Raw genomic sequence first — 21,619 nt, forward strand, 5'->3', positions numbered from 1 at the left:
TCAGATAATAGAATTACCAGACTATAAAAAAACTATGCCTAAAATTATTAGACTTATCTCTAAGTGTTTTATGTTTTGAAGTGCCTTTGTAATGGTATTTTGCAAATTTCATTTTCCATGTGTTCATTGCTAATATCTAGAAATACCACTGATTATCGTATACTGACCTGTAGCCTGTGGCCTTGCTAAATTTACTTGATAGTTCTAGTAGCTTTTTGTATATTCTTTAGGATTTTCTATGTATGTGATCATCTGTGAATAAAGACTGTTTCCCTTTTTCCTTTCCAATCTGTGTGCCTTTTACATCTTTCTCTGCAGTGGCTTGAAGCTCTCACATAATGGTGAAGGGAAGTGTTGATGGTGGACAGCCTGGCTTTATTCTTGATGCTAGGGGAAGGTATTGAGTGTCCCACTGCAAGAACATTATCTGTGGGTTTTCAATAGATGCCCTTTATCGGGGTGAGAGACTACCCTTCTATTCCTAGTCTGCAGAAAGTTTTTATCATGAACAGGCACTGAATTTTGTCAAATACCTTTTTTCCCCTCATATTTTTAGAGGATCATATAGCTTTTCTTAGGATCAATTCTTTATTTCTTTATTTAGATACTGAAGGAAAAGAATTCTGAACCTGAAGTTTTATATACAGCCAAATTTTCATTTCAATGAGAGAGAGTAACAAAATTGTTCTCAGGCACACAAGCCCTCAAAAGTTTACCACACAAAATCCACAATGAAAATACCTTTAAAGGAAATGTTCAAGTAAGAAAAACAAACCCGGGAGAACCTTTGAGAGATACAGGATGTCAGGGTGATCAAATATTTTGATAAACTTATTGCTGTTAAAGAAAAAAACCCAGGGTGGGCCCAGTGGCACAGTGGTTAAGTTCACACACTCTGCTTCAGCGGCCTGGGGTTCGCCGGTTTGGATCCGATGCAGACATGGCACTGCTTTGGCAAAAGCCATGCTGTGGTAAGCATCCCACGTATAAAGTAGAGGACGATGGGCATGGATGTTAGCTGAGGGCCAGTCTTCCTCAGCAAAAAGAGGAGGATTGGCAGTAGTTAGCTCAGGGTTAATCTTCCTCAAAAAAAAAAAACCAAAAAAACCCTAGGACTAAAGAAAAGGTTTATGGAGAAGAAGTAATGTCAAAAATTCCAAACAAGACAACGTGATTGGGGAGGAGAGGAAGACAAAAGGGATATTAAGAAATGCTAATATATTTAACTGGTTAGGGGGAAGGTATATATATTTAGAAGTTTAAGAAATCAGCAGTCATGGGGCTTCTCATGGGAGTGATGTGTTCTTTGATAACAGCCAGGGATGAGGAGCGAGGTCATTAAATACAAATGGTCGTCATTTCCACTGCCCCAGTTTACAGTATATCTGAATTCAGAACATCCCAACAGAAGCCAAAATTTGAAGCTTCTGGCACCATGTTTCACCTTTCTCAGAAATATGAATAAGAGAGGGAGACACACGAAGCTCTACCCCAGTGCCTTGATTAAAGCCGATTTTACTGACATCAGTATCTTGAGTTGCCCCTTCTGTGGTTATCTTGAGCTTTTTACACCCTGAGACAATGCACCTTAGTGAGATTCTGGATGGGATCTCATTGTTTAAAGGCGGGGAGGGAACATGATTGTGAAAGGGTCAAGTGGCGTGATGTTCTGAGGCAGACCCTTGTCAGGCAGGTCAATTTTGCAAAGAGTATGCATGAAAATGGAGGATCTGGAATATAATCTCTAAAGCTACCTGTGCCTGGGCACCCCCTGGAAGTTCTCACGGACCCTCAAGTACTCGTGCTCCAGATGAACAGTGACGGGTCGTTATGATGGAAATGAGGAGCACAAAGAATGTAAGATAGGCTAGCTGGCTAATTCTGATGGCTTTAAGCATAAGAGAGCTTTAAAAAATTAAATTAAAAACATCGTCAACTCAGAATTTTAAATTCTTGGTTTGAACCACAGTCAGAGCTTCTAAAAGTGTCCTAAAAGATCCCTTTCCTCTTAGAGTGGCTGAATATAAGCAGCTAACATCCAGATGCAGTGTCTGATACTGTGGGAACCTGTATTACAACATAAGATGAACTTACAAATGAATCATGTCTCTTATGAGAAATTTGTGGCATTGACTAGGAACATATGGGCCCTTGGGAATTAGAATAGGGGAATCTAGGTGGATTTCAATAATCTGAGTACCTGGAATTCCTAAAACTCACTGGGTCTCCCTTGCTCCTAGAAGCAGCTTCATTCTTCCTTCCATCCTCTCATCCCTTGCTGGTGCCCTCTGTTAGCTGAGCTAGCAGGAAGCCAGCTGAAAGGGGAGGCTAGGAAATACAACCCACCGGAGTCAGCGCCCTTGCAATGCAGAACCCAATGAGAAAGAGTGAGGAATGAATCTGAAGGCAAGTACACCTACGATAGGACACCCCCTGTACTTTCTGTGATACTAATGTCCCAAGTCCCACTGTAGGCCTCATTGTCAGGTAGACGTACTTTGCATTCTCCTCAACCCAATCACCAGGTCTCATCTAGTTTGCTTTGCTCTCACACCTGGCCCCCTTGGAGGGCTTAGGAGTTCTTGCCTTCTTTCACTGGACCATGCTGGGGATTGCAGGTCCCCTGGAGAATGCTCTTAGGCCCATCTTCCTAGACATCACCCTCAATATGGCTTCTCCATTGTTCAGGTCCCTTATTGGACCCCAAGGCACTTTCCATCTCCTGGAAAACACCCAAGGAAAGATGGGACTCTACCCTGGACTCCTCTTAAATGCAACCCAAGTCATGAGCCATTGAAGCAGCTTGGGATCATTTTTAAAGGGATTCTGCTCCAAAGGGTTTCTGCTGGAGTGCTAGGGGAAACCAGGTATTGAGAGAGGTGCTGCCCATGGCAAGGGAACTGCATGCAGTAAGGGCTCCAACAGAGGAGCCACACAAAAGCCTCTGGGAGTGAATCAGCATTAAACAGCAGTCAGATGGAGGGTGGAAGGAAGAGCCAACTTCTACTGGTCAAGTAAGAACTTCCTCATCCCCCTTACGCTCTCCACTCCTCCCCACTTCTTAACCCCGGTGTAGTCATAAACAGCAGCTAGTAGGAGAGGCAAGACTTGGTAATTGAGAGAGAGGAACTTGGTTTTTTATTAGACAACTTTCTGTTTTTTTCTAGCCATGTCTTTGTGTAACTTAGACGCAAAAAAATTTTTAATTAAAATTCAAGAAATGTACATTAACCATTGTATATAATCAAATCATTATGTGAACGGTACCATTATAAATGAACATTCTCCGATTTCAACTGGGCCTTCAACTCGGGCCAGAAAGTCTCCTGTCTCCCCCAGGCAACTTGCTTTCCCAGTTACACAATGATGATTTCAAACTTTGACCCACTCAGTGTCCCCACCCCTCCCTCAATCACGGCACTCTCAGAAAATAGCCGTGCCTCCCAAATCTCAGGCTGACCCCCATCTGGGCTTTGGATCCATTCTCTCCTGCCTCCTCAATAACCTTATCCTTTCAATTTTGTGCACTCTGCTGTCTCTTCAATCTCATCTTTGCTGTTCCTCCCCCAAAGCATTTAGACATACACAAGGCCCTCATCTTGAAGATAACTCTTCCTGGATCCTGTGTCCCGCTCTCCCTCTAGCTACTTTCCTTTCCCTTTACAACCAGTGCTTGAAAGACTTGCCCATTCTTGCTGGGCCCAGGGCTTACCTACCAGCCAGTGATCACCCACCGTAATTTGGCTGCTGCCCAGTACTCCACATAAACTGCCCTCTGAGCCCTCAGTGACCTCACATTGATAAACTCAGTTCCTATTTGAGTCTACATCTTGCTTGACCTCTGTGTCACTTAGGAATGCTTTGGAGAGCAAGCAACTGTCTTAGAGTGGCTTAAACAAACAGGAGTTCTCCCCACATCACAGGACATCTGGAGGCAAGCAGCTGCTGGTGCTGGTTCAGCAGCTCTACAGTGCTGGGGAAGACTTTCTGAAATTCTCCACTTCCTTCACGGTTGAGGATGACTGCTGAGGCGGTACACAGCCATTCCGGGCTGGGACAAGGGGAAAGGTCTGCCCCAGTCACTTGTCTCTTTTATAAGAAAAGCAAAAGAATTCCCAAGCACCTTTTATGTCTCATTGCCCAGAACTGTGTCACGTGGCCATCTAGCTGCAAAAGAGATGGGAAAGTGAGTGTTCGATGTTTTTTAGCCTTTATTGTGTAGATAGACAAGAGAGGAAGGGGTTGAAAATGGAAACTGGGCTACCACCCGGTCTACTCACCAGAGTCGGCCCAGTACAGCTCTTTAGTTACCTAAAAACCATGCACACCCCTATTTCCTATGTACACATTTGATACGGGATGTACTCACTCCATAATGGAGATAATCCTAAAGTCTCAACCAGCTCTTACATACAGCTTGGAGTCCAGGTACCATGTGCAGGACCCTCTTTCAGGTCCAGATGTGGCTTCTCATCATCCAGTGATTTAAGCTAAAGGACAAGTTCATTTTCTGCTAAAATGAAAAAGAGGGAAAGTACCAAGTGTAGGGGAGAATAGAGAACAATAGAGCACTCATATGCTCTTGCTGGAGTATAAACTGACACAGCACCTGGGAAAGCTTTTGGCAATATCTAATAAAGATGCACATCTGCATTCCCTGCGAGCCAGCAGTTCTACTCCCAGGTCAATCCCTGACAGAGCTCTGAGCAGATGTGCAAGAAAAGACATGTTCCACAACGTTCCAGCAGCATTGTTTGTAACAGCCTAAAACTGGAAACTACTCAGATGTCCATTGACAGCAGAATGGAACAGCATATAGAAAGGAGAATGAATCACCTAAATCTACACGCCATGGATGAATCTCAAAATAATGCTGAGTAAAAGAAGTCATAGACAAAAGAGTATGTGGTGTGTGATTCCACTTACAGAAAATACAAAAACAGGCAAAACTGCTCTATGGTGTTCGAAGCGAGGACAACCGTTACCTTTCGGGGAGAGGGTGGTGCATGGAAGGGAGCACAAGGGACCCCCAGGGTGTTGGTAATTTTCTGTTTCTTGATCTGGGTGCTGGTTATAAGAGTATGTTCATGGGGAGCCTGGTGGCGCAGCAGTTAGGTTTGCACGTTCTGTTTCGGTGGCCCCAGGTTCCCCGGTTTGGATCCTGGGTGTGGACATGGCACCACTTGGCAAGCCATGCTGTGGCAGGCATCCCACATACAAAGTAGAGGAAGATGGGCATGGATGTTAGCTGAGGGCCAGTCTTCCTCAGCAAAAAGAGGAGGATTGGTGGCAGATGTTACCTCAGGGCTAATCTTTCTAAAAAAAAAAAGTATGTTCAATTTCTGAAAATTCACTGAGCTACATGCTTTTCTATGTGTGCACTTTTGTGTATACTGTTGTGAAATAGAAAATACATATATATATTGTTCTCTGCCTCCAGCTCCTAGCACAGAGCCCCTAAAACCCCTGTAGTTTCCTAAGTGATAAGAGCACTAGGAGCACCTTTTGTTCTAATATTTGGTCTTTGACCCTGGTTCCAGACAGTTCCTAAATCCCTTGGAATTTCCTGGGTGACAGGAGTGTCCTTTGTTCTAATGAGGTGACTCCTTGGCTCCTTGATAGCTTCAGGATGGCTCTGGTCACCAGAAACCAAGCCATGGTTAGAAGCTTGGAAGTTTCACCTCATCCCCCATCCTCCAGGAAGCAGAGAGGGGCTGGAAATGGAGTTAATGATCAATCATGCCCAAGTGAGGAAGCCTCCATAAAAATCCTAACAGGACAGGGTTCCGGGAGCTGCTGGGTTGGTGAACACATCCATGTGTTGGGAAGGGGGACACCCCAACTCCACAGGGACAGAAGTTCCTGTGCTTGGGACCCTTCCAGACCTCACCTTACATATTTCTTCATCTATATCCTTTATGATATAACAAAGTGGTGAATGTAAGTGTTTCCCGGAGTCCTATGAGCTGTTCTAGCAAATGACTGAATCCCAGGAAGGAGTCATGGGAACCTCTAATTTTTTAGCCAAGTTGGACAGGGGTGGTAACCTGGGGACCTACTACTTGTGACTGGCATCTGAAGTGGGTGACAGTTTTATGGGACTGAACCCTTAACCTGTGGAGTCTGCACTAACTCCAGTTAGTGTCAGAATTGAATTGCATTGTGGGACACCCAGTTGGTGTCACAGGGAATTGCTTGGTGTGGGGGAAAACCCCATATATCTGCTGTCAGAATTATTGTGTGTGTGAGTAAAGGAAAACACAGGATTGTGGGTTTGGGGTTTTTTTTGTTTTGTTTTTTGGTGAGGAAGATTGGCCCTGAGCTAACATCTGTTGCCAATCTTCCTCTATTTTGCATGTGGGATGCCACCACAGCATGGCTTGATGAGTGGTGCGTGGGTCCGTGCCCAGGATCTGAATGCACAAACCCTGGGCCGCCGAAGCAGAGCATGCTAACTTAACCACTACGCCACCGGACCAGCCTCAGGAGTGTTTTGTTCATGTACAACTATACATCAATAAAATGTAAAAACAACAACACCAAAACAACCCCAGAGGGAAACACATTCAATACACAATGTAAAAAAACAATAAAAGCTTCCTTTCAGAAAAACAGAGAATGAAAAACATAGTATACCCCAGTCAGCAAATGCCATCCAATCCCGCTGGACAGAAACAGCAAGGGTCTCTGCGTGGCAGAGTGTTAAGTCCTTGGCTGGGGAATCTGGCAGCCGCTCCCTTGTTAAACAATAAGAGACCGGGGGCTGGCCCTGTGGCCGAGTGGTTAAGTTCACGCGCTCCACTGCAGGCAGCCCAGTGTTTCGTTGGTTCGAATCCTGGGCGCGGACATGGCACTGCTCATCAAACCACGCTGAGGCAGTGTCCCACGTGCCACAACTAGAAGGACCCACAATGAAGAATATACAACTATGTACTGGGGGTTTTGGGGAGAAAAAGGAAAAAATACAATCTTAAAAAAAAAGTGGAGAAATAAAGACTTCCTCAGACAAACAAATACTGAGGGAATTTTAAAAAAAAAAACAAAAAACAATAAGAGACCAGTGTTGACCAGGCTTGAGATTTTAGGGACACGGGACTCCCTCAATTATCTGTTAGGCTTCTGGTCAGTTCCACATGTGAGTAATCACAATCAAATAACATATCCAGGGAGTCTTTAAATGGTTTTCTAATGAAAGATTTAAAAATTATTTTCCCCAAAGAGGTAATATATTTACTTTGTTTTTAAAAAAATCAAAGCAGGAGCCGGCCCCACGGCTGAGTGGTTAAGCTCGTGAGCTTGGCTTTGGTGGCCCAGGGTTTGCTGGTTCAGATCCTGGGTGTGGACCTAGCACCACTCATCAAGCCATGCTGAGACAGCACCCCATATGGAGGAACTAGAAGAACCTACAACTAGGATATATAACTATGTACTGGGGGACTTTGCGGAGAAAAAAAAAGATGGGGCCAGCCCTGTGGCTGCATGGTTAAGTTCGCGTGCTCTGCACAGCAGCCCAGGGTTTCGCTGGTTCGGATCCTGGGCACAGACATGGCACTGCTCATCAAGCCATGCTGAGGCAGCACCCCACATGCCACAACTAGAAAGACCCACAACTAAAAATATACAACTATGTACCAGGGGCTTTGGGGAGAAAAAGGAAAAATAAAGTCTTTTAAAAAAAGAGGAAGTTTGGCAACAGACGTTAGCTCAGGGCCAATCTTCCTCACCAAAAAAAAAAAAAAAAAAAAAAAATCAAAGCAATACAAAAAGGTGTAAATTGAGGTCTTATTATCACCTCTGTTCTCTTTTATTAGTTTCCTGTGTATACTTCATGTTTCTTTTTGCAAAACAAGCAAAAATAAGTATTAGAATGTTTAAATCTTCTAGGGGCTTGTCTCTGTGTGCTTAGTTGCAGTTGAGGCTGTTCAAAACAACAGCTGCAGGTGGAGATGCCACCTGTAGTCCATCTTTTCTACTTTGGGCCTCACTTTTATCTCCTGATAAAGCTGCCTCTTTCCCTTCTCCACCTGCACTGGCTTCAGCTTGGGTATACAAAGAAAATTGTTTATTTCAACTTGGCAAGGCTTCAAGTTGAGGGACTTGACCAATTTAGGTTATCAGCTGCAGGTAAGGACTTTCTCTCTTACCAAGGCCTTATTTTCTTTAATCTCTGCTTTCAAACCAGTTATGTCTAATCTAGATTTGCCACTCTCTTGAAAGACTTTGCTAAAGCCACTGGAAAAAAAAAAAATCCAACACTCACTAATGTTCTCTATTGTTCCTGAGATTTCTCCTACAATACAGCCTTGGTTGGCATGTGGTTTGCATCCAAGGCCTAGCAAGTGACAGCAGTTCAACAGTTTCACTACTGCTTAACAAGCTGGTCACTAACTTTCTAATTTGGAATAGAAAGTCACCACCACTGGCTACCTTAACCTTCAGTTAGCCAATTCCACATTTTAGTGTCTGTTTTTGGTGTCCTACTTCTGGTGCCAAATATTTGCCTGTTAGGGAATGGCTTCAGCTACAAGTCATAGAACACTCCCCTATGAATGACTTAAATAAACGTATGGAGTAGAATGGGCCAAGAATGGAGGCAGGCAGGGTGGTCAGGAAGCTGTCGCCATAGTCCAGGTAGCAGATGATGGTTTCTTGGATGTCAATTTTACCTCGACAAAGCTAGAGGGGAAATAAGAACAGTTGTTAGAATTTTGGCTTCAACAACTAAATGCGTGGCAGTGACATTGACTAAAATGGACAAAACAGAGAGGTATATGTTTGGGGGTAAAATTAGTATTCTGGGGGGCCAAGTTAAGTTTGAGATGCCAGTTGGACATTCACGGGGAGATGTCAAGTAGGCAGTTATTTAGAGGAGTTAGGACTTACAGGCAGAGGTCATCATTAGAGACATAAATTTTGGAGTCATCTGCTAATAAATGGTACCTAAAACCACAAGACTAGATGAAATCATAGGAGACTGAGTAGGGAGAGAAGAGAAAGGGACTCAGGATAGAACCCTGGGCACTTTGATATTTATAGGTTGAGCAGAAGACACAAAGTCAGTGAAAAGAACTCAAGAAAGAATACCCAGTGAGGTCAGAAGAACATCAAGAGTGTATGGTGTCAGAAAACAAGAAGAAAGTGTTTCAAGGCGGAAGTGGTTGACTGTGATGAGCAGCACTGAGCGGGCAAGTAAAAACAGAAGGTACCACTGGATTTGCATGGAGATTGCAGTTTCAGTAGCGTGGTGGCGAAGAAACCAGAGGGCAAGCTTATATGATGACGGGAATGGTCTCTAATAAGAGAGGGAGCAATTGGTGATTCAAGAGAGAGATGACAGGATCAGATCCACAGAAAAAGTGAATTGGTTAAATAGAAGGAGAACACTTTATCCTTCTATCAGACTCAGCTTCTTGAAGGAAGAGACCATGTCTTCTTCGTATTTGTATCTTTAGTAACTCCTAGCACAGTGCCTAGTACATATGAGGTATACTCAAGAAATGTTACTGATTAATGATGAGCAAATGGAAGAACGGATGGATGGCAGATGCAAAGCTGGAGAATGAACTAGATCAAACTAATTCAAACTTCAGAGTGAGGAAAGGAGAAGGGGTCTTGAATTAACAAGGTTTCTTCAGGGACTTTGGGATCCTGGGATTTTTCTCTGGGAAAGAGCTGACAGATTTCCAACTCAGATCAAGGTGGGAGAAGGAATGAGGCAATGCCAATGGCAGTTGCCTTGGCCAGCTTTTCAAGGGACTGATTTGCTAAAGCAGGCTGCAGGGAGGGCTCTAGGATCATCTACTTACTTAACCACTTTCTTTCTTTCCCTGCCTCTCCTTTTCTGGACCCTCGCTCATATGGAAAATGATTATCTATTTTTATGGACACAAATGGGAGAAAGGATTTAAAAAATGACAGTCCCACGTTCACTTACCCATCTGGTCAACAGATATTCACTGGATTACCGTCTTGTATAGGAAGAACGGTGTAAGAGCAGAATTATTGCGGGGCTTATCTATTCGTTTCCTTATTTATGCGTCTGGTTATTCTGAAGTGCTTTGTCTTCAATCGAGATAGTAGCTGATTTCACGAACTGCACAGGTAAGGTGGTATTTGCAGTGAGCTACCCATGTAGTCTTAGTGGGACTCCTAGACGAGCGATTAGGTATTGCAAATAACGTGGCTTGCAGAATGGAGAAAGCAGAGGCTGGAAGCAGGCCAATCTTGCAAATGCAGGACCCAAGGCCGGCTCCGCCGTCTTTTGGCTGTTTCATTAGTAGAGGAGTTAGGATTCCTATTACTTTCCTCACACCTTGCAGTCGGAGGAACCGAGGCTCCTATAAAAGTGGAGGAGGTGGAGGCGGAGCTGGAAGCCACGGTTGGCATCCTCCCCATCCGTTTTCGGAATCCCACGTCGCACGCCGGACTACATTCCTGGGGTATTCCGAGGTTGCCTAGCAACCTGCCGGGCCCTGGGGGTCAGGTGGCCCCACCCAGGCTGGAGTCGAGTGTCGCCTTCGGGAGGGCAGGCAGAAGAACAGCGTCTGCCCGGCCCCCGCTGGGCCCGAGCCCGTTACACGTGGACCCTCCCGACTCGCCGACAGCGCCGAGCGCCGGGCAGGGGCGGGGCCCCGCTACGCCAATGGGCGGGCAGAAGGGGGCGCGCGTGCGTACGGCGGGGCGGGGCGGGGCCGAGAAAAAGCGTTCTGAGGACGGGGGCTGGTGAGGCTCACGCGGGAGGTGTTCGCGTCTGCAGAAAGCTCCTTGGCAGCCAAAAACAGCGAGGGTGAGTGGACCCGCGAGCAGCGAGGCGAGTCACTCGACCCTGGGGAGGAGGTCCCGGGGGCGGCACTCGGGGGTCCGCAGCGGGGCGGGATCGCGGCGCCCTTCTGGGGAGCTCGGGGCCTCGGGCTCAAAGTGGGAGGCAGGAGCGGCCTGGGTGGGAGTCTCGGCCCCCACGCAGCCTCGGGAAGCTCAGCCAGCCGGGACCAGAGCCTCTCTCCCCGTCTCCCGGGGCAGAAGCCGCTGGGCGCTTTGGAGCCAGATGGTCCCGGCAGGGACCGATGCCCACCCGCTGGGAGGACCTGCCATGGACCTGCCTGCGTGCCTGGGGCGTTACTCTCCGTCAGCTGCTGGTACCCTCGGGGAGAGACAACAAACAGGTCCTGTCCGGCCGGACGAACGTGGCCGGGCTGTGCAGGGGGAGCGGGAAGGCGGGGGAAGCTGACTTCCTCTTGTATTCCCTGTCCGGGCATGGCACTGCCATCCACCCAGTGCCCAAGCCAGAAACCTGGGCATCATCTCACCTCCTGCTCCTCTTTACCCACCCATGTCGAATCCTTCACAGATCTCTCTAGAGTGCGTCCACTTCTCCGTTCCCAGTCCCTCTGCTCTAGCTAGGTCAGGCCACCGTCATCTCTCCCCTGGACTACCTCAGTAGCCTCCTGACTGGTCCCCTGCATCCTTCTTGATCCTGTGTAGTTTGTTACATACTGGAAAGCCAGCGTGATGGTCTTAAAACACAAATCTGGTCATGTCACCAGACCCCTCCCCCTTCCCTTTCTGCCTTTCAGTGAATTCCCACTGTTCCTCCAAGTTACTGAACAGGGCTTACAAGGTCCTATATGACCTGTCCTCTTTCTACTTTGCTCTCGCTTATCCGTCTCCACTCTACTGTGTCTTCAGCTATATTGAACCTTTTTTAGTTTCTGGATTGGACCAAGTTTCTTCTAGGCTTAGGTGTGTGTTACATTGGCATTTGTTACATTAGGTGTTTGTTACATGTTCTCTCTACCTGGGGTACTATCCTTTAGTTGAAAAAATTTTTCTCCTCCTTCATGTATAGTCTAGGTGTGGGTTGGCTTCTGCAGTACCCCAGGGATGTCTGTTTCCTGGTCTCTCTTTTCTGCCAGGCTGTAATCAATGTGAGAGGAGCCTGTCTGTCTCACAGTCCTGTCCTCAGAACCTTGTGCAGCACCAGGCTGCTAGTAAAGAGTGTGTTAGTTAAGTGTATAAATAACGCCCAGCAGCTCCTTGGGCTCCCTAAATGAGCAAGTAGATCAGGCTATTAAATGCCTGCTTTTCAGAAAGTTCTCCACCCCCAATCCATGTCGCTGTTTCTTTGGCATAGGAACCTGGTTCTTTTCTTGCCTTTAGTCCAGGACCATGGCAGTGGTAAATGGGCAGTACCGGTCAGGGTCAGAGCTTTTCTTTTTTTGTTGGCTCTGGGTACAGGATGTTTGAATTTGGTGAGTGTGGCTGCTTTGAGTTTGAATTCTTAACTGAGGGCCCCTGGCATGAAAGAAAAGCTGTTAACAGCTGCTGTGGTCTTTATGGAAGGGAAGGAAGGCTCGCTCCAGACTGTTATGTGCTGAGAGACCCAACTAGCAATACAATGGGAGGGAAGGGTGGGCCAGGCTAAACCACTGGTAGGAGAATTCCAAAGGGAAGTTATTTCTCCAGCTTAGGCCAGATCCTCTGTGATAAGGAACAGCACACCTAGGTGCTGAGACCCACTGCCCTGATTCAGCACGAAGGCATGCTGTCCTCAGGTCAGCTCAGGGTTTTGCGATGAGTTCAGTAGTGTAAAGGAGAGACAGAGAAGATAGGTACCCGGCCCTCACAGAGGGAGGAAAAGAGAAAAACAGAAAAGGAGAACCGTATGTGACCATATGTTACGGCCGAATGAGTGTGAGAGGCCGCAGAGTGAGGTCAGAGGAGGGAACAATTGGTCTTGGCTAGAAGAATCTTGAGATGACATTTAAACTGGGCCTGGAAGGAAGGGGGAGGACAGACAGACGGAACCAGTGGGAGCAAAGGCTCTGGGACTGGAAGAGGCTGCTGGAGCAGTGAGGGGAGCCCTGTTGGAGTCTAAGGCCCTGTGGGAGGCCCACTACTGACAATGGTCCAGCGCTCCCCTCCTGGGACTGAGGCTTCTCCTGGTGAAGGATGTCTCAAAGCCTGCGTTGTGTTCTGAAGTCTCCGTCAGAAATCTCTCTCTGGATTCTTCTCCAGCCTGGCCTTTACAATCTCTCGGGGAAGGCCAGTGAGCTCAGGACTCCAGGCTTATCTGCCGGGCTCTTGGCTCACGGCCTTGAGCTGAGCGCTTAGGGTGTGGGTGATGCAACTTGTTCTTTGGATGAAGGGCAGTTCCTGTGTTTCTTTTCAAGTGTGACAGTTGAATTTGCTGGGTGACAGTCAGATTCCCTGTTCCCACTGCAGAGCTCGAAGGGAGAGTTTCTCTTCTGTTTGTGGATTTGGCTTTTGTTGTCTTCTAATAGAAGCCTACAACAACCAACCCAAGTGGGACACATTCAAAATCAGTGGTTCTTGGCCTTTATTCTGCCTCCCTTGAAGAAGGGATAATTTGAACCCATAGTTACTGTATTACCAATCACTTGGTTGCTTTTTGGTGTCATTTGACTAGAACCCCCTCCACACACACACACACACACACACTCCAATTTGATATACTAAACATCCACCCCGTAATTATAGGAAATGGTACCATGGGTTCAATGATCACTCAACTCTCTGATAGATATCTGCAAAAAAAAAAAAAAAAAAAGTTTTATGCTCAGTTACGTTGACATCAAAATTTAGCAGCATATCTGTGAAAGTAGGAAGCCCCCCAGCCCCCAAGGACCACATACAGGCTAAGAGCCACCAACCTCTGTGCCAGGCGCTGTGCCCAAGGCTGGGAATATGGATTCAGTCCCTGCCCTCACAGAGTTCAGTCCAGCAGGGCACTTACAGGTAATCAGGCAGTGTTCAAGGTCAGTTCACAGCTGTCGTCAGTGGTCAGTGACAGATGGGACCTTTCCGGAGGGAAGCACTCAGGAGCATGTGGGAAGAACACCTAATCCAGACTTGGAATTGAGGAAGGCTTGCCGGGGAAAGAGACAGCTAAGGTGTATAGTCTGAAGGGCTTCCCTCTCTGGTCCCTCCTGTCCCAGGGCCCTAAGGTGTGTGCTCAGAACCAGCTCTGCTGCCCTGGCCTAGGCAGTCACTCTAAGAGTCACTGGAGTCCTTCTTTTCTAGTAACAGGTACAATGGCAGTGGCCTTGTGGGTATGGACACTTTTATTTGGTGAAATTGGAAATGTAATTTCTGTTCCCGAATTATTTTCTAGGGATGAGAATTAAACGGAAACCCCTTTTTTAATGCTATCCATATAGTATTGGAACAAAATTGTGGGATAAATTGCATTAAATACATGTTTGTAAAGAAAAAACATGTTTATAGTAGAAATTTTAGAAGCAATAGAAAAGTGAGAAAAAGAAATATCAAAGCCACTCCTCAGGGGCCAGCCCTGTGGTCAAGTGGTTAAGTTTGTGCGCTCTGCTCGTTGGCCCAGGGTTTCACCGGTTCAGATCCTGGGCGTGGACCTGGCATTGCTCATCAGGCCATGCTGAGGCAGCGTCCCACACAGCACAACCGGAAGGACCTACAACTAGAATATACAACTAGGTATTGGGGCTTTGGGGAGAAGAAGACAATGAAGACGACAAAGAAGGAGGAGACAGAGAAGAAAGATTGGCAACAGGTGTTAGCTCAGGGCCAATCTTTAAAAAAGAAACAAAACCACTCCTCATAATTCAGAAAATAATCTTTGTTAATAGTTTTTAGTCACTGTTCTATGTATGAAATATACATACCTTTTTTTATAAAAGTGAATTATTCTTTACAGACCTTTACAGCCTGCTCTTTTTTGTTTGATATATATTGAACATCTTTTCCTATTACTAAGTATGACAGATTGCATTACAATGTCCCTTTTCAGTAGTAAGACTAGGTGCTGCTTTCTAGCACTCTGGAAGTTATACATCCCAGTGACTATTGTCCCCTTAGGGTGAGGGCCATGGGAGGTGATATTGCTGATAGGCAAAATGGGTTTGGGAAATTTTCCTAAACATTGTGGGATGACATTCTCCCAGAGTCCCACCCTAAAGAGCCTTTTTTCTTTTTAAGTTTTTTTTATTGAGTTCGTAATAGTTTACATCATTGTGAAATTTCAGTTGTACATTTTTTCTTGTCCGTCACTATGTAAGTGCTAAAGAGCCTTTTAGGATGGGTGAGAGAGTAGACGTGCTGACAGCTTCATAGCTGAGCTCTGTGTGTAGCATGTGCAACGGTCTGACCGGCACCTATGCTTTCTCTTTGCTGCTATAGATCTGGGGCTATGGCCACAGTTGGGCCCTTAGAAATCAGTGGCCCCTGTTATCCTGCAGAATCTGCATTGCCTTTTTTGGAGTAAATGTGTAAGTCAGGTCTTTTCTCTGTGTTTGTTTGGAGGTGTCCTGGCTGTCCTTCACCCTCCTTTTTGAAGTCAGTCTATGAGCCCCCGAAAGGACCAGGGCATTCAGTTTAACAAAAGTTAGTGAAGGCCTGCCTGAGCCTTGCTGGGGAATGTTAATGGGAGCAAAGCCTTCCCTGCCCTCAGGGAGCTTGCTCTGTAGCTGACTGTCTTCTTGTTCTTGACCACAATTCCAGCTCTAGCCAAACCCCAGGAGTACTTGATGGAATCCAAATGTCTGTGTAATTCTCCTTTCTGATGCTCTTTCAGTCTGTAAGTTACTTGCCTCTGTCACAGCCCTGAGAAATGGACAGGGCAGAAGTTAACATCTTCTTCTCCGTGTCCACTGCTGCACGCCTTAATCTGGCCGCCCCATCCCTTCCCTCAACAACCACATTCCTGACTCTGGTCTTACACCACTGCTGTGCTGCCACATTAGCCGTTCTGAAACCAGTCTCTGATCTCATCTTCCATTCACGAATCCTCAGTAGCTCCCATGTATCCTCATGAAACTCCAACCCCCTTGGCCTAGTGTGCAAAGCCACATCAATACGGCCTAGTCAACCTTTGCAGCCTATTGTCCACTATTCTGCCTGCTTTATGCCCTGTAGGCCACAGCCTGACTAAACGACTTGGCATTTCTTTTGCACTTGTCTGCACCTGCCACTCTGCTCGAACCATTCCCTTAGTCCTTCAGTCCCTGCATGTCCACAGCATGCTCATCCATCCGGGCCTAGCTGAAGAGTCCCCATGTTCATCAGCTTTCTCTGATTTTCCCTCTGAAGAAAAGAGGACATTTCTTTCATTGAGCTCTCAAAGGGTTTTATCCTTCTTTGTTCCACCTCACTTGCTGTCTTTATAAGTGCTTTCAGTAGGAAGTATTTCTGTCGCTAGACTGTAAGCGTCTTGTAGGCAGGAATAATCCTCACATCCCTTTCAGCTCTCATTGAGTTGCTCGGCATTCTGAAGATGCTTCAGGAAATGTCATGAACGTGCCCACTTGAGTGATAGGGACCTGGAGTGCCCAGGTCATCCCACAGTCGAGTGACAGAGCTGGCCTTGGGCCCAGTTTGACGTGTTCTCTTCCCCAACCTTGCTTCTTCAGTGGGTTTCCCAGGAGTGCACTGTGTCAAGTCTTGAAAGAACCTTAGCTCTGGTGTTCTCGCCTTCATCTTCTGTGTTCTCCACCTCCCAGGTACCAGTGACCATGAGATCTCTGCAGCTGCTCAGAACCCCCTTCCTGTGCGGCCTGCTCTGGGCCTTTTGTGTCCCAGGTGTCAGGGCTGAGGAGCCCGGAGCCAGCCCTTCCCATCCCAGCAGCATGCGCTTGGATAAGAACACAGTGCATGATCAAGAGTATGTATTCAGCCAGGGCTGGGGTCCATCCCTGACATTTCTCAAGGATGATATTTAGTCCTTATTGTGACTTGTAAATCAGATATTCTTTTTGCATCATCGTATCACAGATGAGGAATCTTGAGGCCTAGATGGGATAAATGACTTGCCTGAATTCAGTCCATTTCTCTCTTTCACCGCAAATACACACACACACACACACACAGACTCACTCACACACTCCCACTATATACACACACGCAGTAGTAGTGGCAGAATCCAGGATAGAGCTAATAAGGTTTCTTGACTCTGACAAGACTTTTTTCTTTTTTTATTGAAACATTCAAACATTGAATCATTTGTTGCAACTTTTGTCCCAGGCAAGTTAGCCTCACACGTTATTGTTATCCTTAAATTGCTTTTTAAAATTGGGGGCTTTTTTTTCCTGCTTTTTTCTCCCTAAATCCCCCCAGTACATAGCTGTACATTTTAATTGTGGGTTCTTCTAGTTGTGGCATGTGGGACACCGCCTCAACGTGGCCTAATGAGCGGTACCATGTCCGCGCCCAGGATCCGAACCCTGGGCCACTGGAGTGGAGCGTGTGGACTTAACCACTTGGCCACAGGGCTGGCCCCTAAAATTATTTTTTTAAATTGATAGCCCTCCAAAATGTTATAACAACATTCAAATAATAAGGAAAAAACAGCCATTATCTTGCCAGCATAACAGAGGAAATGTTTGACTTTTTCCCTGCTCCGTTCATGGCCTTGCCTGTGTCTGTCAGCCTTGAGTGTGGTCTGCCACTGTTTCTGTTTGTTTTTCTGAGATGGATGAATTTTAAGATCTTGAACTTTTCAGTCCTTAAGATTTTGGCATAATCCTGGTGTCGCTGCCAAGTAGTCTGAGTCTAACTTGGTTTTTAGGCATATCATGGAGCATCTAGAAGGTGTCATCAACAAACCAGAGGCGGAGATGTCTCCACAAGAACTGCAGCTCCATTATTTCAAAATGCATGACTATGACGGCAATAATTTGCTTGACGGCCTAGAACTCTCCACAGCCATCACTCACGTCCATAAGGAGGTAGGTCAGGCAGTGGCTCAATGGGCAGCATCTCAGAAAGGCCTCCCTTTGGTAATTCAGTCCCCAGTCATGATGACCTGTGCTGTCCTTGTACAACAGTGTTGCTGCTTCTCCTTTTTCTGCACGCCACTGTTCTGCCTCTTTTCCTGTGCAGTGCTCCTTCTCGAAAAGAGTGACCTGCTGTGGCAGAAGCCCCGGGGCTTTAAGAAGTGCTACAGGCATTTCTGCTGCACCCCAGAGTTTGTGAACCAGTGCCTAAAAGACAGAGCTCGTTCCAAATGCAGAGCAGGGGAGAACTTGTCTTATTTGAGAAGAACGGTGGAACCTGATTCCAGGGGTCGAGAGCCTTGGCAGTAATTGAGGATTTATGTGATATGGTGCAGTGCTCTGTACAAAGCAGTTTACAAAGCACTTGCAAGTAGGCTGGAGATCTCATTTGCTCTTTGCAACAGCCTGCGAACGGGCAGGGGCAGGCATTGTTGTTACTCCCATTTTAGAGGTAAGGAAACCGAAATCAAGATCTTCTTCTCCAGATGTAATTCTGTCCTGCTCTGCCACACTGCAGTCTGTAGAGAGGAAGAAAGACAAGGTTGGTGAGGTGTGTGCACTCACATTAGCTGCCAGGAGAGCAGGTGTGGGTTTGCTTGGAAGGCAGTGGGGAGCGCTAACAACTTTGCGTGGAAGAATGTCATGACTGTGTGGTGTTTTGGGAAGATCCTTTGCTGCGGGAGGCAGTGTGGTGGATGTGAGGAGAGACTGGCGTCAGGGAGAGGAATTGGGATTCCACAGTCCTGGCAGGCGAGGATGTTGGTGGCACTAGGAGAGGAAAGGGTGGACGTGGCACAGAGAGAGTCAACCAAGGACGTGAACAGCATTGGCTTAGCACTCAGCACAGCCTGAGTGCTCCACCTGCTTTGGGAGCAGGGAAATGCCTTCACCTCAAAGATCCTAGCAGGTTCTACTGGTCAGCAGTGCCTTCTTCCTCTTGTTCTGACCCTGAGGTGATGTCCAGTGCAGAACATCTCCGCTTCATCAGGGCAAGTTGTGTCCAGAGCTGACCCTCGGGAAAGCCTAGTCTATGAGCTTTTCTCTAGGATGAGTTTGTGGGTCATGGAATTCATGAAACTCAGAATTCTGTGTAAGCCAGGCCTTGCTTTCTACGATGAACGTGTGTTACTCTTATAATTAGAAAAGAATGAAAAGTCATTTTTAAAATAAATAAGCAAGGATCTACTTTGATTGCCTCTTTCTTTTAACTGGAAAATATAATTTCTAAACCGGATTATTATCAGTTGACTCTATATCTGACATATGGTTTGTGGATTCCTAGAAGTAGCCACATACTACATTGAAGGAGTTCTTGGACATGTATAAGCATGGACATGTTGGAAATTAGCTAAGCACTTCCAGGAAAATGTGCAACTCATTATTATCTAATTTATATTTTGTAGGAAGGGAGTGAACAGGCACCACCAATGAGTGAAGATGAACTGATTAACTTAATAGATGGTGTTTTGAGAGACGATGACAAGAACAATGATGGATACATCGACTATGCTGAATTTGCAAAATCACTGCAGTAGACCTTATGTGGCTGTCTCCTAGTTATATGCAAATGTGACCCGTTCTAATGTGATTGAACACTTTCGGTAATGCAAAATAACTTGTTTCCAACTACTGCGCAGTATTTTGGTGAAAACCTATACCAATTTGTTACACTGGGGTAGGAGAGAGAGAAATCAAGAGAAATGGGACTTGTAGTCCCTAAGTACTGTTAAATCTCTTTTTGGACCAGGGCTTGATTAAAGAATCTTTTGAAGAACGTTGGATAATTGGAACTGAGTACTCAGGAAATTGACTGTGGAATACTGCTAGGCTCTTGGTTTTAATTCATGCTACCTGAAAAGTAAGATAAGCTTTGCCAAGTGGACGCACTTTTCAGTAACAGTGAAGAATTGGAGTGAATGCCAAACGTTTCCCCTGGTGGGTCCTGTCTCTTCAGGTTAGTGTGGTCAGTGTTCTGTAACGTTCCTTTGGCCTAAATGACTACTTGCTTTGGCCAAGTGAGTATTTATTAGGCTATTTCAAAGCCACATCATAAGAAGAATGTCAGATATTGAGTTCAGCTAGCCACAGATAAGATTCTCTGTCTTCTGGAAATGACACACCACTGACCTAAGTGATTAACCTTTTTTCAGTTTTTCAGTATTTTACAGAACTACTGCCACATCCTTATTCTTTATTTCTTTTAAGTCTTCTCCCACCTAGGAGGAGCCTTGAATTTAGAAGTGTTCTCCAATCAGTAGCAAATGTTTTAGCTTTCTTAATGTTCGTATTTAACTCTTGTTTCTAGAGTTCCGTGTCTGCAGTTTAGACACTATGAGGAATGTAAGGACTTTATCCCTCTGTTTGATCCCGCAGGGTAAAACCACCGGCTGTTCCCGCTGGTGGAGAGACCATTCACCCAGCGCAGTGTCTAGCCTGATACAAGTTATATTTAGAAGGAATGTTGTTGAAATTACCTCTTCTAGCCTGAACACGTGAATTCTTTCAGATCAGGAAAGATTAGAAAAAGAAGCGTAAAGACTCTTAACAGTGTGAATCTCAATGGTGGCTGAAACTGAGGAGCAGCAGCAGACTGTAATTCAGTTTATTGACATGACAGACGTGCTGTGATAGAAAACCTGAAGTGATGGCTGAATGGGAAAACTGCATAAAATTTGCTATAAGATGTATAGAGACTTATTTTCTTTATTAAAGTATTCTTATAAGAAAACATATGTATTTGTAAAGATGGTTTCCTGTGTCAAGTATTTGTGCAATCAGAGCTGAATTGTAAACTATTCTTGTAATATCTAGTTATTTTGAAAGATTTATATAATGAATTCTGAACATATGACCAATAAAACTGACGAAACAAAATAAGGAGCAGTTGATTTTGTCCACGTAGGCTTCTCCTGCCACAGGAAGGCTGTTTATTGAATACAGACATTTGTGTGTGCCAACTCCATCGCGGGCCCTGGGCCCCTCCCTGGCTCTACCCTGTTCCTTTTTGTAGGGGTAGATTCCTAGTCTTCAAAGTCACTTTCTCCTTTTAGGCATTTTTTTCCTTCTGAATGAAATCACTTTTTGGACCTTTCTTCTCTGGCCAAGTTCAGATTATGACGGCATCCTCTAGCTTAGGAAAATACAATGTTTTCTCCTTGAGTCTGGTGACTTTCTTCTTTTCCAGAAAATTTAATCAGATAGCATTATTGAAAGCATCTCAGGCCCAAGCGAAAGCACAGTCTCCTCTGGCATTTTGGAACGACTCTTGTTCTGCCAGTTGAAAGCCAAGAAGGAAGAAGTTACCATTGCCTTTTTTTCCGCCCAAGACCCTTGCTCTGGCCCTGCATCCAGAGCTGCCTCTCTGATGGATCCACTGAGGGGGCTCACAGATGCAGGAATCTCATGCTGTTGGCAGCTAGGAAGGGAGTCAGCGAGGCAGCTGGCGAGGGGGAGGAGCAGATCCTTAGGAGGTAGAGTCATTGTCCTATTGAACAGACAAGACTGGACACCTCCTTCCTCTTCCACAGCTGGCTGCTATTGGTAATTATTCTAGCCTTTGTGGTCCCGACAGCTCACCTTTCATCACAGAAAATGTCCCTGGTGGGAGGTGGGCCCTGCAACATGAGGGCAACAGCATGATTTGCCTTTCCTGCATACGCTCTTTATCTCACCTCCCCTACCCAAGGCCTTGGCCTTCTCGTCGCCCACCTCAAGGATTCTTAGAATTTATAAGGAACACCTCTGCATCTCAGTTTCCTGATCTCTAAAATGGAGATAAATATACCCAAGAGGAGGCCTTATATGAGCACAAACTTTGGACTCAGACCAGAGTTGAAATCCTAGGCCTACCACTCCTT

General features: G+C 45.9%; 1 protein-coding gene and 1 long non-coding RNA gene across 4 annotated transcripts; one reads left to right on the top strand and one right to left on the bottom strand.

Moving 5' to 3' along the window:
- Positions 1–7,768: 7,768 nt before the first annotated feature.
- On the bottom strand, positions 7,769–10,690 carry LOC139075570 (uncharacterized). Its single transcript, XR_011526102.1, has 2 exons — positions 9,935–10,690; positions 7,769–8,676 (listed from the first exon to the last, which is right to left on the bottom strand). It is a non-coding gene; the product is annotated as an uncharacterized lncRNA (long non-coding RNA).
- On the top strand, positions 10,659–20,636 carry MCFD2 (multiple coagulation factor deficiency 2, ER cargo receptor complex subunit). Of its 3 annotated transcripts, none has more exons than XM_070572751.1 (4): positions 10,677–10,786; positions 16,491–16,651; positions 17,555–17,714; positions 19,166–20,636. In XM_070572751.1, the coding sequence occupies exons 2-4, from the start codon at positions 16,503–16,505 to the stop codon at positions 19,295–19,297; spliced, it is 441 nt and encodes a 146-aa protein (XP_070428852.1). In that variant the 5' UTR covers positions 10,677–10,786; positions 16,491–16,502; the 3' UTR covers positions 19,298–20,636. The 3 variants fall into 3 exon arrangements, with proteins under 3 accessions (XP_070428854.1, XP_070428852.1, XP_070428853.1); XM_070572752.1 differs by having other exon boundaries at positions 10,713–10,810; XM_070572753.1 differs by lacking the exon at positions 16,491–16,651 and having other exon boundaries at positions 10,659–10,786.
- The last annotated feature ends 983 nt before the right edge of the window (positions 20,637–21,619 follow it).

Source organism: Equus przewalskii, chromosome 14, assembly GCF_037783145.1.
Source record: "Equus przewalskii isolate Varuska chromosome 14, EquPr2, whole genome shotgun sequence".
NCBI classification, from domain to species: domain Eukaryota; kingdom Metazoa; phylum Chordata; class Mammalia; order Perissodactyla; family Equidae; genus Equus; species Equus przewalskii.

Bases quoted from the DNA above. Each gene is read 5' to 3' on its own strand.
- MCFD2 (XM_070572751.1), top strand. From the start codon at position 16,503: ATGAGATCTCTGCAGCTGCTCAGAACCCCCTTCCTGTGCGGCCTGCTC. The intron at 16,652-17,554 runs GTATGTATTCAG...CTTGGTTTTTAG, and splicing joins AACACAGTGCATGATCAAGA to GCATATCATGGAGCATCTAG. The intron at 17,715-19,165 runs GTAGGTCAGGCA...TATATTTTGTAG, and splicing joins TCACTCACGTCCATAAGGAG to GAAGGGAGTGAACAGGCACC.